At 38.4% G+C, this 16,479-nt stretch overlaps 1 protein-coding gene across 1 annotated transcript; it reads left to right on the forward strand.

Moving 5' to 3' along the window:
- Positions 1-998: 998 nt before the first annotated feature.
- On the forward strand, positions 999-15,787 carry RFC4 (replication factor C subunit 4; the record flags this gene model as incomplete). The annotated part of the gene is made up of 10 exons (XM_080696876.1): positions 999-1,129; positions 2,722-2,800; positions 7,517-7,596; positions 9,342-9,461; positions 12,531-12,674; positions 13,043-13,163; positions 13,708-13,833; positions 15,339-15,419; positions 15,491-15,607; positions 15,692-15,787. The coding sequence occupies 10 exons, from the start codon at positions 999-1,001 to the stop codon at positions 15,785-15,787; spliced, it is 1,095 nt and encodes a 364-aa protein (XP_080553002.1).
- Between the last annotated feature and the right edge of the window lie 692 nt (positions 15,788-16,479).

The following is a 16,479-nucleotide window of genomic DNA, read 5'->3' on the forward strand; positions in this document are numbered from 1 at the left end:
TAGCTTGGTAGTAAAACGTCCCTGGATTCAATCCCCAGTACCACACACACAGATAGTTAATAAAAAGAACCCCAAAACTCCATCTCTTGGGTGGTAATTCATTCACCACGTGTTATGGAACACCTACCATATGCTAGTACTATTCTTAGTACTGGGGCATATGATAATGGAAAAAAACCAATTGCCAAGAAGAATGCTAGGGATTTTCAGGCTTTTCTTTTTTACCTCTGAAAAGAGCCTGGAAGATGGCCGAACATGGTGGTGCACACTTGGAATCCCAGTACTTGGGTGGTTGAGACAGGAGGATCCTGGTTCCCAGCAAGCCTTAGCTACTTAGTGAGACCCTCTGCAACTTAGACACTCTTTCAAAATAAAGAATAAAAAAGAGCTTGGAAGAATGATCATCTCAATGTTAATATAACTATCTTCTGTGTGGGATTTTGTATGATTTTTAAAGAGTTTCTCAATTGAACATGTTGCCAGATAAACATCTAGTTTCATTTTAACAAGAGCCTCCCACCCATCTTACCCCATCACTGGCAAACAATCTCCCCCTCCACCGGAGCTCTAGGCCCAAGAAAAGGAGTGGAGGTAATCCTTTGTGGTCCCAGCATCCTAATTGCTAAGTCCAAAGTCTGAGCTAGACCCATGACTGAAATGGAAGAAACTACAGAACCATGTACAGTTTAGCCATTAGTGACATGTTTGACAAAGTGTTTGAAACTCTTAAATTCTTCTGGCATATGATTATTCTTTGTTTTATAACTCTACTGTAAATAGATTCTAAGATCCTTAAGGACTTCGGCCTTTTTCATTTCCCTAGAGCCCTCAGTACAATGGATGTACAGTATCATAGGTTATATGGAGATGTCCTTTGTTAAGTAATATTGTACTTGCCTTTGCACAAGGATAAGTGTGTTTCAGGCTGAACTTCCTCATAATAGTTTCAAAAAAAGCTTTTCTCTTTTTGTCTTGCACCTGGTCAGGGTGAAGGAACCATGCAGGCATTTCTAAAAGGAGCATCTATCAGTACTAAACCACCAGTGACCAAGGATCGAGGAGTGGCTGCCGCTGCAGGAAGCAGTGGAGAGAACAAGAAAATCAAACATGTTCCATGGGTGGAAAAATAGTAAGAACTTATGGTTTTGTATAACTAATAAATGACCTCTCTAATCAGTTTTGATCACTTTTTTTTAATGTGGGAGTGACTGATTTCTCTTTATTTAGATGCTTTTCTTGAAAATCACCCAATATGTTAAGGCATAGGCCTTGGAACTGATAGAGTGATATAGTTGAATTCCCATATTTTGTAGATGAACCAAGATCTTGCTAACTAAAACCTATAGTTTTAGTGCTGAGATGTAGAAATGAAGAGAACATAGTTTCTGTAAACTAGTTATCACTTGGTCAGGAGTTTTATGTAAATACAAATAAGGCAGGTGTGGCTGCGCACACTTGTCATCTTAATACTTGGGAACCTGAGATGCAAAATTGCAGCCAGCCTCAGCAACTTAGTGAGGCCCTCTGCAACTTAGTGAGGCCCTGTTTCAAAGTAAAAGAATAAAATTGTGTTGAGGGTGTAGCTCGGAGGTAGAATGCTCCTAGATTCCATCCCTAATACCATAAAAATAAATACAAATAATCTGCCTCCTCCTTGCCCCCCCCAACCCCGGTACTGGGAACTGAACCCAGGGGCATTCTACCTCTGATACATACCCCCAGCTCAGTCGGGCGTGGTGGTGCACGCTTGTAATCCCCGCGTTTGGGAGGCGGAGACAGGAGGATCACGCAGGTTCGAAGCCAGCTGCGCTGGCTTAAGAGACCCTGTTTCCAAATAAAAAATAAGATAGATCTGGGAGTGTAGCCCAGAGGTAGAAGGGCTTCCAGAAACCCCAGTACCACCAAAAAAAAAATAAAATAAAAAATATATACCCCCCAGCTCTATTTTATTTTGAAAGAGGGTCTCACTAAGCTGTGGAAAGCCTCACTAAGAATCTGAGGCTGGCCACGAACCTGTAATCCTGTCTCAGCCTCCCAAGTACTGGGATTACAAGCATGAGCCACCACGCCCAGCTTAATCTGTTCCACTTTATAACTAATAGATGGAAACAGTTTTTTTTTTTTTTTATCCAGTTTTGGCAAAAATGACACTTGAAGTGTCACCTAAATTGTCTCAGCTAGGTGATTTTACAAGAAGTCATTGTAACTGTTTGGTGGACATAGCTTTGATTATTACCAAGTGTTTGCAGATTATTTATAGGCCAAGTAAGGCTCTCGTGTTTTGTTTGGTACCAATAAAGCTTATAGAAATATAGATTTTTAGCCAGGCATGGTGGTGCACACTTGTAATCCCAGTACTTTGGAGGCTGAGACAGAAAGATTGCAGGTTCACAGCTAGCCTCAACTACTTAGTGAGACCATCGACAACTTAGTGAGACCTTGCTTCAACATAAAAGAATAAAATAGAGCTGGGGATGTAGCTCAGATGTAGAATGCCCCCGGGTTCCATCCCCAGCACCACATACACACAGAAGAAGAAAAAAAGAGAGAAGAGAAAGAAATCTAGATTTTTTTTTCTTTGGCTGTGCGTGTGTGTGTGACAGTTTCACATTTAATTACCAATTGAGAATTGTCATTGGTGTTTTAAAAAAAGGAACACTTGAGACTTTTCTGTGGCTACCGTAATATACTAAATAACCTCTTTTCCCTCCATCCTTGCAGTCGCCCAAAATGTGTGGATGAAGTTGCTTTCCAAGAAGAAGTCGTTGCAGTGTTGAAAAAATCTTTAGAAGGAGCTGATGTGAGTAACAGATAGCTTTTTTGATATCATTGGGAGATTTAAGATTTTATTTACCCTCTTATTTATAAACTTTGACCCCATTAACTATCAGGCAACTCCTTGGTAACTATTTATACTAGTTAGTTTAATAAATACTTTTTTTTTTTTTTTTTTTGGTGGTACTGGGGTTCCTGGAAACCCTTCTACTTCCGGGCTACACTCTCAGACACCTATTTTTTATATTTTTATTTGGAAACAGGGTCTCTTAAGCCAGCAAGGGTGGCTTCGAACCTGCATGATCCTCTTGTCTCTGCCTCCCAAGCACGGGGATTACAAGCGTGCGCCACCACACCCGGCAATAAATACTTTTTGTGTGTGTGTGGCACTGGGCATTGAACGCAGGGGCATTCTACTTCCAATCACACCCCCAGCCCTATTTTTTACTATTTATTTGGAAACAGCGTTTCACTAGAAACCTGTTTCAGAATCTCACTACTTGCTGAGGCTGGCCACAAGCCTTTGATCCTCCTGTCTCAGCCTCCAAGTACTGGGATTACAAGCATGCACCACCAAGCCTGGCTGCACTAAATACTTATTAAGCATTTGTTTTAGGCAGTTTCTGCTGCTGTTAACAAAAACCTAAGGTAAACAACTTAAAGGAGGTAAGGTTAGTTTTGGTTTGCAGTTCAGAAAGTTCAGCCTTTGATTACCTGACCATGTTTGCTGTGGGCCTATGGACACAGTACATCATGGTGGAAGCATATCTTAGAGGAGGCAGCTCACCTCATAGTGGTCAGAAAGGGGCCAGGGCCTCTGTACCCCCTGCCAGGGCATGCCCATAAAGACCTAACTTCCTCTCACTAGGCCCCACCTCCAAAGGGTCTCTACCTCCCAGTCGTGCCACAGACTGGCACCCAAGCTAACACATGACCTTTGGGGATGTTTAAGATCTAAACCATAATGGGGTTGGGCATGGTGGCACATGCTTGTAATCCCAGTCCTTGGGAGGCTGAAACAGGAGGATTGTAGGTTTGCAGTCAGCCTCAGCTACTTAGTGAGACCCTGTTTCAAAATAAGGAATAAGAAATCAGGTTAGAGGTTTAGCTCAGAGGTAGAATGCCCCTGGGTTAAATCCCATTATTGGGGAAAAATAAAAAACCATAACAGCATCTTCTGTTTAATTCCATGTTGCATTGTTCTAGAGTTTTCAAGAAAAAAACCACTGAGGCAGACTAGGTCCATTTTTACATGAGCTTTTGTCTTGGTGAGGAGAGGTAATAAACCAATCAAATAAAATAGCTAAAGATAATGATGTGTGTTATAAGGAAGAATCAGGTTTTTTTTTTAATATAGTTGCTCACTTGAGAATTTGGGTTGAACTACAGTATAAAAGAATCACTGAAGCTTGATACACATCAGTAATCCCAGCTACACAGTGCTATAGGATGCTGAGGCAGGAGGATCTCAAATTTGAAGACAGCCTGGGCAGTGTGGCAATACCCTGTCTCAAAATTTAAAACGGCTAAGGATGTAGCTTAATGGTAAAGTGCTACTAGGTTTAATCCCTAAGACTGGGGTAAAAATTCATTAATCATTTATTTATTTATTTTTGTGGTGCTGGGGATTGAAAGTAAGGTCATTTTATCTCTGATCTCTATCCCCATCCTGGTCTTTTTTGTGGGTCTGGGGATGGAACCCAGGGTCATTCAACCTCCGAGCTACAACCCCTGCCCTAATTTTTATTCTGTTATTTTGAAACTGAGTCTCACTGAGTTGCAGAGGGCCTCACTAAGTATCTGAGGCTGTCCGTGAACCATGATCCTCCGGTCTCAGCCTCCCAAATGCTGGGATTACAAGCGTGTGCCACCATGCCCAGCTTAAACCTAGTAACTTTTAATTAGAGCTTTTTTTGTTTTACCCCTATTCTCTTTATATAACTATACTACTAGGTTTCATATCCCTTATCTGAAACACTTGGAATCAAAAGTGTTTGAATTTGGGATTTCAGATTTTGGAATACTTGCCAGAAAAATAATAAGAAATCTTGAGAGTGAGACCCAAGTCTAAATACAGAATTCATTAAAGTAGGGCTGGAGGTATAGCTCAGAGGTAGAATGCCCCTTGGTTTCGTCTCTAGTACTACAAAAAGAAAAGAAAAATATTACCACATACACCATACATTATCTAATGCACGTTTAATAATTTTACCCTGTTTTAAATAATTAAAAAATCATTGTAATTTTCACATGGATGAATCACTACAAATGTTGAGGTATGTACAGATAAAAAAATAGTTATAACTTTAAAAACTAGGTTATTTATTTATTTTTGCGCTGCTAGGGATGGAACCCAGGGGCATTGTCCCTCCGAGCCACACCCCCAGCCCTAATTTTTAGTCTTTAAATTTTTGAAACGGTGTCACTGAGTTGCGAAGGGCCTCACTAAATAGCTGTGGCTCTCTGCAAACCGCCATCCTCGTCTTCGCCTCCCAAATGCTGGGATTACAAGTATGGGCACCACACCTGGCTAAACCTAGGTTTTTAAAAAATGGTTTTTATTTTTTTATTTTTTTTTTTTATTTATTTTTGTGGTACTGGGGTTCCTGGAAACCCTTCTACCTCAGGACTACACTCCCAGACTTATTTTATACTTTTTTATTTGGAAACAGGGTCTCTTAAGCCAACACGACTGGCTTCGAACCTGCGCTATCCTCCTGTCTTCACCTCCCAAGCACGGGGATTACAAGTGTACGCCACCACATCCGGCTGGTTTTTATTTTTAAGTAGAGTCTCATAGATTGTATTTTAAGCTGTATCTTACAAATTTAACAGTAATAGTATTCTAATTAATGTATTTATATGTTGTTTTATTTGGCAAATACCAAGTACTGCAGTAGATGCTGAAGATACAGTTGTGAATGGAATAAATAAGATTCTTGGCTTTTCTAACCAAGCCTTTCCATGTGTTAGGCAGGTATTTTATAATTAAACCCAAAGGTAAAATGAATAATAATAAATAAATACAAATTGAAACAAATACAACAAAAACTAATGAGCAAATAAGAGAAAACAGATTGGTTGGGGAAAGCTTTATACTTGAAATACATTAGGATTTGGCTAGGCAGAAAATGGAGTCAGTTTTCAGATCATGGAAACAATATATGTTCAGGCCAGAAAGTGCTTATGTAGGAGGCCATTGTAAGCAGGAGCCCAGAAAGTGAAAGAGGTGATGGATAGGCCGTGGAAGTCCTTACAGGGCATGTTACGCAGCTTGTGTTTGTTTTTGCTTTTCTAAATAGAGCATGAAGCTAGCGGTAAGTTTTAAGTAGCAAGCACTGCAGTATCTGATTTGGTGAAGGATTAATGGATAGGAAGAGGTTGGTCAGGCAAGAATGAAGCAAATTCTTATCATCTAGTGTTCTTTATGGAACCATTCCCCTACCTGAAAGGATGGACTGAATAATGTACAGTTTCATAATAGCACTCATTAGAATTTAATATCTTTATTAATCTGCACCATAGATCATTTGCCTGCTGTACAGGAGCTAAGCTAGCTAGATAAAGTAAGGTGGCTAGTTATTTAATCTTATCCTTCTAATAAATTCTCCCTAATACTTGCAGGCATCCCTACGTAATCATGATGCGTTACAGTGCCTAGTACTTTATAGATGTTTGGGTTTGTTTGTCTTTTACATTTCTGTTTTTAGAACATCAGCTGATTCAAAACCTTCAATGTGCTGGGCATGGTGGCGCACGCTTGTAATCCCAGCATTTGGGAGGCTGAGACAGGAGGATCACGATTCGAGGACAGCCTCAGTTACTACTTAGTGAGGCCCTTTGCAACTCAATGAGACCCTGTTTCAAAATAAATAATAAAAAGTAGGGCTGGGCGTGTAGCTTGGAGGTAGAATGCTCCTGGGTTGCGTCCCCAGTACTGCAAAAAAAAAAAAAAAAAAAAAAACCTTCAATGTCTTTTTCGGTTCTTTTTCCTTAGTTTGGAGCAAATCCCTTTCATTTTCCTTTCTCCTTTGAAACAACTGATATCTCTATAAAGTCTCAGCTAATCTTGAACAGAAATAAGAAGTTTCTAATTGCAACTTTGAAAATTTCACCTAAGCCAGGTATGGTGGTACACACTTATAATCCCAGTATGTGGGAGGCTAAGGTAGGAAGATCGCCGGTTCGAGGACAGCTTTAGAAATTTAATGAGGCCCTTCACAACTTAGTGAGACTTTGTTTCAAAATAAAAAATAAAATAGGTCTGGGGGTGTTGTTTGGAGGTAGAATGCCCCTGGATTCAATCCCCAGTAACATGAAAAAGTAAAGAAAGTTTCACCTAAGTAGATCATCTATAGAACAAACATAAATATTGATTCAGTTTAAGAGATTAGAAAGTCATTTGGGGAAAAAGATAATATGTGAAATAACAGTATTTAGAATTATATTATGATACCGTATATTAAGAACTCATAAGCTGGGTGTAGTGGCACATCCTTGTAATCCCAATACTTGGGAGACTGAGACAGGAGGATCATAGGTTAGACCCTCAGTGACTTAGTGAGACCCTGCTTCAAAATAAAAAATAAAATAGGGCCTTGCAGCTCTGAGATAGAACACCCATAGGTTTAGACATATGTACCTTCTCTGTTAGGGAAGTCACTGCACAAACATTCACAGTCATCATTTGTCATTTTGTGCTGGAATACAATTTGTAAAAACTAAAATTGAATTTCTACAGCTCCCTAATCTCTTGTTTTATGGGCCACCTGGAACTGGGAAAACATCCACTATTTTGGCAGCAGCTAGAGAACTCTTTGGGTAAGTTGAGTTCAGTCATTCTCTTTTTAAAGAGTCGACACCAACAATCTTTGGTATTACTTGTTTTTCTCTAAAAATTTGCATTTGGTTTTTCTGCGGAGTTGTGTTTATTTTTATTTCTCGGTATTAACTAATCCCATGGGCCCATTTCATCCCCTCCCCAGAAGATTAGCTTCCTACATCTTTTGTAACATTCATTCTGAAACTTAATCACATGTTTGAATAAGTAGCAACACAGGGAGCTCATAATATTTTTCATCACTTTAACTAAAATTTAGTTAAGATTTTGGAACTTAGAAGGCCCAGCCTGTCCTGGGGAGTCATGCTGTAGTTTCATCACCCTCTTAATGATTCACATCTGTGCCTTAATGATTAAATCTCCTGTATCTGATACTGTTTATACCACCCCTTCTTGAAATTCCTCTGCTGTGGACTTCCTGACGTTGCCTTTAGTGGCCAGGCCAGTTCCTTCTCCGGTCTCCTGAGTATAAGTGCAGTGAGTGGTAATTGATGGAGTATGGTTCCAGGTAGGGCAGAAAAATCTCCCTTTGATCTTCCTTCTTAATTGACTGTCTAACTTAGCATCACCACTATTCTAGAGAAGCCTTTACCTACAGTTAAAATATATGCAGCTGATACTTGAACAAATATGGATTTAAACTTAGATGTTTGTGTTTGTGAAATCTGCAACAGTTTGAAAAAATTGGAGAATAACATAGCCTAGAAATACTAAAAAACTTAAGAAAAATGTATGCCATAAATACATAAAATATATGTAGATAAGTCTTATCACTCGGACCCAAAAATATATACAAATCTCTTATAAAAAGAGTATCAAGACATAAGAACACAAACATATGATGATGTTCACAGTCGAGAAAAGAAACAAGTGTAAAGATGCCATATTAAATCATAACTGCATTATAGTACATACTATAATACTGTTGTAATTTCTTAGCCATTAATTCCTCTTGCAGCCAGGTGTGGTGGCACATGCTTGTAATCTCAGTACTTGGGAGGCAGAGCCTGGAGGACTATATGTTCAAGGACAGCCTCAGTAACTGAGACTCTTGTTAACCTAGCAGGTCCCTGTTTCAAAATCAAAATAAAAAAATAGGGCGGGGGAGTAACTTGGAGTTAGAATGCCCCTGAGTTCAATCCCTAGTACCACACACAAAAGAAAGTAGTCCCTGTTGCTACTGCAATGAGTTCAAAGTTTTAAATACCAGCTTAAACACCATGTGATGTTAATCATCTCCCTGGAGATGATTAAATCATTTTCCTCCCCAATAAATGTTATATCTCAGTAAAAAGTAAGCCCTTGCAGTTCTCACATATTTTTTGTTTACCATATACAATACATAAATATGTTAACTGTTATCTCTGAAACTTCAGGTTGATAGCACCTATTAGTAGTTAGGTTTTTGAAGTGTCAAAAGTTATACTTGGATGAGGTGGGGTGGCTCATGCCTATAAAATCCCAGGACTTAGGAAATGAGACTGGAGGATCATAGGATCAAGGCCAGCAGTACACAATAGCTTAGATCCCATTTCAAAATAAAAATAAAATAGGGCTGGGGATATAGCTAAGAAGTAGAATGCTCCTGGGTTCAATCCCCAGTATTTCTATTTCATACACACAAAATAAATAAATTATATATTCTATTTTTCAAATGATTAAGTATGATTTGTCTGGGTTACTTATATGCACTGTGATGTTTTGTATTTGTTTCATTTTAAAATAGGCCTGAACTGTTTCGATTAAGAGTTCTTGAGTTAAATGCATCCGATGAGCGTGGAATACAAGTAGTTCGAGAAAAAGTGAAAAATTTTGCTCAATTAACTGTGTCAGGAAGTCGTTCAGAGTAAGTAAACTTGCCCTCCTTTCTCCATTATATTTGTTTTGAACATAAGCTCCAGGGCCAGGCATAGTAGTGCATGCTTGTAATCCCAGTGCTTGGGAGGCTGAGACAGGAGGATCACAGGTTTAAGGACAGTCTTAACAAGTAGTGAGACTCTGTTTTAAAATGCAAATAAAATAGGGCTGGGGGTGTAGCTTAGAGGTAGAATAGCCTCTGGGTTCAGCCCCTAATACCACAAAAAATAAACATAGGCTTGGGTTTACCTAAGTTCCCCTCCAAAGTGTATGTGTTGGAAATGTAACCCCCAATCTCATATGTTAATAGTATTTCAAGGTACAGCCTTTGGGAAGCTAATTAGGGTTAGAAGAGAACATGAAAATAGGACCCCATGGTGGCAAAGTAGCTTCATAAAGAGAGGACAACAGAGCTGGGTATGGTGGCACATGCCAGTAATCCTAGTACTTAGGAGGCTGAGACAGAAGAATTGCAGGTTCGAAGCCAGCCTCCGCAACCTAGTGAGGCCCTGTTTCAAAATAGAAAATAAGCCGGATGTGGTAGCGCACATTTGTAATCCCAGCATTTGGGAGGCTGAGACCAGAGGATCTCAGTTCACAGACAGCCTCAGCTACTTAGTGAGGCCCTTTGCACCTCAGTGAGACCCGGTTTCAAAATAAATAATAAAAAATAGGGCAGGGGGGTGTAGCTCGGAGGTCGAATGCCCCTGGGTTCCATCCCCAGACCACCCCCCCCCAAAAAAAAAGAAAAGAAAATAGGGCTGGAGGTGTAGTCCTGCAAGGTAGCACACTCACCCTGTGTTCTACCATATTGTGACAAGGCCCTCACCAGTTAAACAGGCTTAGTTGTGTACTTTCTAGCATCTAGAACTGTGAAAAATATGTTTACTTTGTAATAACCGAGTCTCGGGTCTTCTATTTTCGCACACAAAATGGACTATGATAATACATGTTTCTGCCAAATTTTCAACCCCTTTTTTTGTGTTAGATTATATATTTATCTAAATTTAAGCCCAGACATGACCTGTTATTATAAGGAATTTTAAGTTGTTTAGTTGTCAAAGGTTTTTGGTGATGTTTTATCTGGGTATTTCCTAATTGATAGCTTGATGGTGTGTTACACTAATAAGTATTTTGATTTTTGCAGTTGTGTTAACAAAGTTACTTTCTCTTTCCATCAAATATTTTATACTTTTATGTGTATTCATAGTTTGGGTTACTCCATAAATTCTTGTCCAGACTGGGATAGTTTTAGAGTGAAAAGAGGTATTAATAGTTAAAATGGGACTTCCATGCCTGAGGAAAACAGGGCTTTAGTTAACTATTTATACTCCTTAAGTGACAGAGTACCAAGATTAAATTTTTGGCACCTGGATATACTTTTAAATTTTATAGCAGAGCACACTGTAAAATTTGTAGAATGCGAATGACTAATTTTGGATAACCACCTCAAATTGATAATGCACTCACAACCTCTATAGCAACTAGCTTCTTCTTATGTGAAATATTTTCTTGATATAGTTTTCATCCAATTTTGTCAATGCCTTTGCCACAAGGAGAAAATTTTAAAGATTACCAAAATTTAATGTACATAAAATAAAATCCCACAAAATGGGGAGAAAACATTTGTAAAGCATATATTTGGAATATATATATATATATATATATCTCTTAAAATTCAGTAGTAACCCAAATAAAAAATGGGCAAAGGATCTGAATAAACTGTGTGTGTGTTTGTGTGTGTGTGTGTGTGTAGAGCTGGGGGTGTAACCCAGGGGCTTTTCTACCTCTGGGCTATACTACCAGACCTATTTTATATTTTATTTGGAAACAAGGTCTCACTGAGTTGCTGAGAGCCTAAGTAGCTGAGGTTGCCTTTGAACCAATGCGATCCTCCTTCCTGTCTTAGCCTCCCAAGTGCTGGGATTACAAGCATGCACCACCACGTCCAGCTAAACATTTCTTAAAAATAAAAAATAGAACCAGGAATGGTGGCCCATGCAAGTAATCCCAGCATTTGGGAGGCTGAGACAGGAGGATCGAGGTTCACAGACAGCTTCAGCTATTTAGTGAGGCCCTTTGCAAATCAATGAGACCCTGTTTCAAAATAAACAATAAAAAAAAGGGCTGGGGGTGTGGCTCCGAGGGAGAATGCCCCGGGTTCCATCTCCGGTACCTGAAAAAAAAAGAAAAAAGAAAAAAGAAAAATCATACAAGTGTCCTAAAAGCCCAGGAAAATATGTTCATCAATGTCATTAGACATTAGGAAAATGATAAACCATGATGAGATACTACGGAACACCTTATGACATGGTTAAAACAAAAAGGCAGAAAATAACTATTGTTGAAACTGTGTCTCACTGAGTTGCAAAGGGCCTAAGTAGCTGAGGCTGCCTGTGAACTACAATCCTCCAGTCTCCGCCTCCCGAGTGCTGGGATTACAAGCATGTGCAACCACGCTTAGAGGTTACACAGTTCTTGAATTTGGTAGTACCTTCTTACCTGCTATTTCACTTTCCATGGTTTCAGTTGCATATGGTGAACTGTGGTCTGAAATATTAAGTGGAAAATTGCAGGAGTAACTTGTTAAGTTTTAAATTGCACACCATTGAGTAGCATGATGAAATCTCTTTCTCCTACCAAAAATATAGATCATCCCTTTGTGGGCATGTCCGTACTATGTATGCAATCCACCCATTAGTAACTTAATAGCCATCTATTATCAGATGGACTATTGCAGTGTCACCATTTTGTGTTCAAGTAACTCTTGTTTTACTTAGCCCCCAAATAAGAGTAGTGATGCTTGCAGTTTATTATAATTGTTTGATTTTATTTAGTATTGCTAATCTCTTATACTAATTTATAAATTAAATTTCACATAATATGTATAGGAAAAAACAGTACTTACTGAGTTCAGTACTCTGGTTTCAGACATCCACTGGGGTTCCTGGAACGTAGCCCCTTATGAATAAGTGGAGGAGACTACCAAAATTATATCTAAGCAAAGCTATTAAAAGCAGTATGTATTAATGTTCAACACCAATGTATTTTTCATTAGTGGCAAACCATGTCCTCCTTTTAAGATTGTAATTCTGGATGAAGCCGATTCTATGACCTCAGCTGCTCAGGCAGCTTTAAGACGTACCATGGAGAAAGAGTCTAAAACCACCCGCTTCTGTCTCATCTGTAACTATGTCAGTAGGTATGTATATTGCCTCAAATACAGACACTAGGCAGCCTTTTGAAAAAACCTAACACATAGTAATTTACATTCCTTTAGGAAACCATGTGATATGTATACAAGTGTGTAATGATCAGGGTAATTGGTACATCTATCACCTCAGATATGATTTTATTTGTATTGACAACATTTAAATCTGCTTTCCTAGCTATTTTGAAATATTTAACTAACTGTTGTGAGGCAGCCTTATTTTGATAGCTCTATTTAGGGGAAGAAAAAATATTTTTTTAAAGCAGGCTTTCTCCATTAAATCTGTTTGTTCTTGATAATGAGTTTTCTAGGAAATTTATTTGACACCAGCATCGTTTTTTTTTACCAATCTTTTATAGGATAATTGAACCCCTGACCTCTAGATGTTCAAAATTCCGCTTCAAGCCTCTTTCAGATAAAATTCAACAGCAGCGATTACTAGACATTGCTGAGAAGGAAAATGTCAAAATTAGCAATGAGGTAATTACTAATTGTTTTCATGAACACACATGAAGTGATTTGGAAAGAGTTAAACATACTGCTTCAGTCCTGATGTTTTTCAGGGAAAATTAAGTGTGGAACAGTTGGAATATCTATAAATTACAAGTTTTAACTGTTGTTACTTTTTCAAGTTTTTAAGTTTCTTTCCAAGACCCAAAATGGAGGTCATAGAGATAAGGCAAATTCTACAACAAATCTCTACATGACAAGTGTTTAGTCTCCTAATAGTTCCCACTTCAGTTGGTAGAAAATATCGAATCTTTATTCATGAGAACTGAACCATAATTTGAAATTTGCTTGTGAGCCATAAAAATGGGATAATATTTGAAATTTCTTTCAGAGGCAAGAGACCTCTTTTTCTACTAGACAGATACTACCTTCATGAATTTCACCACTATAGGACTAATATTCACTCAAAACAGATATAACTTTATTTCATGATTTCTAGGCTAAAGCAGTATATTTTCACTTAAGTTTAAAAGCTTTAGCTGGCTATTGGCTGAAAAAACTCTTCTCTCTTCAGGGAATAGCTTATCTTGTTAAAGTGTCAGAAGGAGACTTAAGGAAAGCCATTACATTTCTTCAAAGTGCTACTCGATTGACAGGTGGAAAGGAAATCATGGAAAAAATGATCACAGACATCGCTGGGGTAAGAGCACTAGATACTCGGAAATTTTTAAGTTGGCTTTTAGAAAACTTCCATGTAACAAATAGAGAGTGCTTCTTATGTACAAAGTACTTTACTAGTAGCACTCAGTGAATAAACTGGGAGTAAAGTGCTTCAGGGACATGACACTGACTTCACAAGTACATAATCGACATCTCAGGAAAGAAAATGGCACTCTTAAGTTGTTACAGGCTCCCAGTACTTGGGAGGCTGAGACCAGAGTTTGCAGGTTTGCACCCGCCTCAGCTATTTAGTGAGACCCTGTCTCAAAATTAAGAATAAAAAGGGGGGGGGGGGGCTAGGGGTATAGCTCAGAGTTCTGTAGAATGCCTCTGGGTTCAATCCCCAGTATCACAAAAATAAATACAATTAAGTCTTACAGGCTAAGAAGAAAATGGCATATTTGTGGCAGTTAAAAATCAAGCAGGGCATCGTGGTTCATACCTATAATCCCAGTAATTGAAAGGCTGAGACAGGAGGATCCCAGATTCAAGCACAGCCTCAGCAAAGTAGTGATACTCAGAACCTAGTGAGACCGTTTCAAAACAAAAAATTAAAAGGTCTGGGGGTATAGCTCAGGTAGAACGCCTCTTGAGCTCAATATCCAATGTCAAAAAAAAAAAAAAAAAAAAAAAACAGGCATGGTAACACATGCTTATAACCTCAGTACACAGGAGGCTAAGACAGGAGAATCAGGTTTGAGACCAGCCTCAGGAGTTTAGTGAGATGAGACCCATTTCCAAATAAAAAATAAAATAGGACAGCTCAGAGGTATAAGCTCCTGGGTTCCATCCCCAGTACCACAAAATACATTGTTACATAAAACACATTCCCTCCCCCTACCCCATGGTACCTGGGATGGAACCCAGGGGCATTGTCACATCCCCACCCCTATTTTTTTAATTCCTTTCTTTGAAACAGATCTGAGTTGCAAAGGGACTAAGTAGTTGATTATAGGCATCTTGGCAAGACTTTTCATTTTTATACTCATATTGGTGCATTGTAATTATACATTGTGGCAAGATTAAAAATATTTTTATCATTTGACAGTTTTCTACACATCCTACTCCATTTCTTCCTTCCCATACATGCTATATGAACATTTGAACCTGTTCCCTTCAAGCCTTTTTCCAGTCCCTGTTTGGAGTCCCTTTTGTTTCCTATTCCCTCCCTAGCTTCCACATATTTCTAAGACTGTCTTATTTTACTGATAATATTCAAAACAAAATCTCAAAAATGTTCAGGGAGTATAGCTCAGAAGTTGAATACCCCATCCTTAATAAAACTAAATGACTAGGAATGGATGTGACTCAGTGGTTTAATATCTGTATATTTACTGTCTGAGATATAATCTAAACCAAGTATGCTGTTATTTTACTTGATTTTTTGGCAAAAGATCATTTAGCTGATTAGAGTTAATTGCTTCCAGACAGTAATGGCTACCTTGTCCTTTTCCATATAGTAAAATGCCCAAACATCTTTTTTAGGTAATACCAGCAGAGACAATCGATGGAATATTTGCTGCATGTCAGAGTGGATCTTTTGACAAATTGGAAGCTGTGGTAAAGGTAAAGTCAGTTTACTGAGCATGGGGGAGGGGAGGAAATAATTGACCATGCCACAATACTTTTGCTTATAGGACCTAACAGATGAAGGTCATGCAGCAACTCAGCTTGTAAATCAACTTCATGATGCAGTTGTAGAAAATGATAACCTTTCTGATAAACAGAAATCCATTATTACAGAAAAACTTGCTGTAAGTAGGCACTTGAAGGAATCAAATTTTTAGGGTAAGCCTGGAATCATTAAATAATTTTTAAAATATCTTTTTGTTTTGCAGGAAGTTGATAAATGCTTAGCAGATGGCGCTGATGAACACCTGCAATTAATCAGTCTTTGTGCGACTCTAATGCAGCAATTAACTCAGAATTGTTAAGTGAATATTGGTTTTTGTAAATACAGGCTGTCTTATCAGTGAAAATAAAGTGACCCAAAGCACCTTTAAAGTGAATATACAATTTATTGAACATTCAAACTTCATTAAGACATGTGCAATATGGCAATTTTACTGGGGGTTTAACCCTATCTAAGATGATTGCTTGCTGGGGTTTAGCAACAGGGTCCAGTTCACACTTAGCACTAATTAAATACTTTATTGAATAAATACCAAACAAAATGCATTCAAATGCTTTCTAAAAAATCATTTTAAAGGCCTTTCTACTTAGGCTAATGACAAACACAATAAAGGCAGATATGCTAGTTTAACATAATTGGCTGATTTTATACAGCACTTATATCTTTTAGTCCACAAGTATATTATTAAATGATAGAGAACATCTAATACAACCATTTCTACAGAACTAGGAAATAAATTTCTAAGAAAGAAAGATTTTACAGACCCCATCTTTTATACCCACCCCAACAGTCTAACTCTAAAGAGGATAAAGCCAATGACTTTCCTCACAAGAGCTCACGACTAATGTCGCTTTGCTATCAAAATCTGTATTTCTGATCCGTTATGAGCATTGAGACAAGATTCAAATACTCCCAAAGAAGCACACAATGCACGTTGTGATCGCCTATTCAGCAACAGCGAGCACTGCATTCAAATCTATCGCATCCCAGGAA

The sequence above is a fragment of the Muscardinus avellanarius genome (assembly GCF_963383645.1).
Source record: "Muscardinus avellanarius genome assembly, chromosome: 5".
NCBI classification, from domain to species: Eukaryota; Metazoa; Chordata; class Mammalia; order Rodentia; family Gliridae; genus Muscardinus; species Muscardinus avellanarius.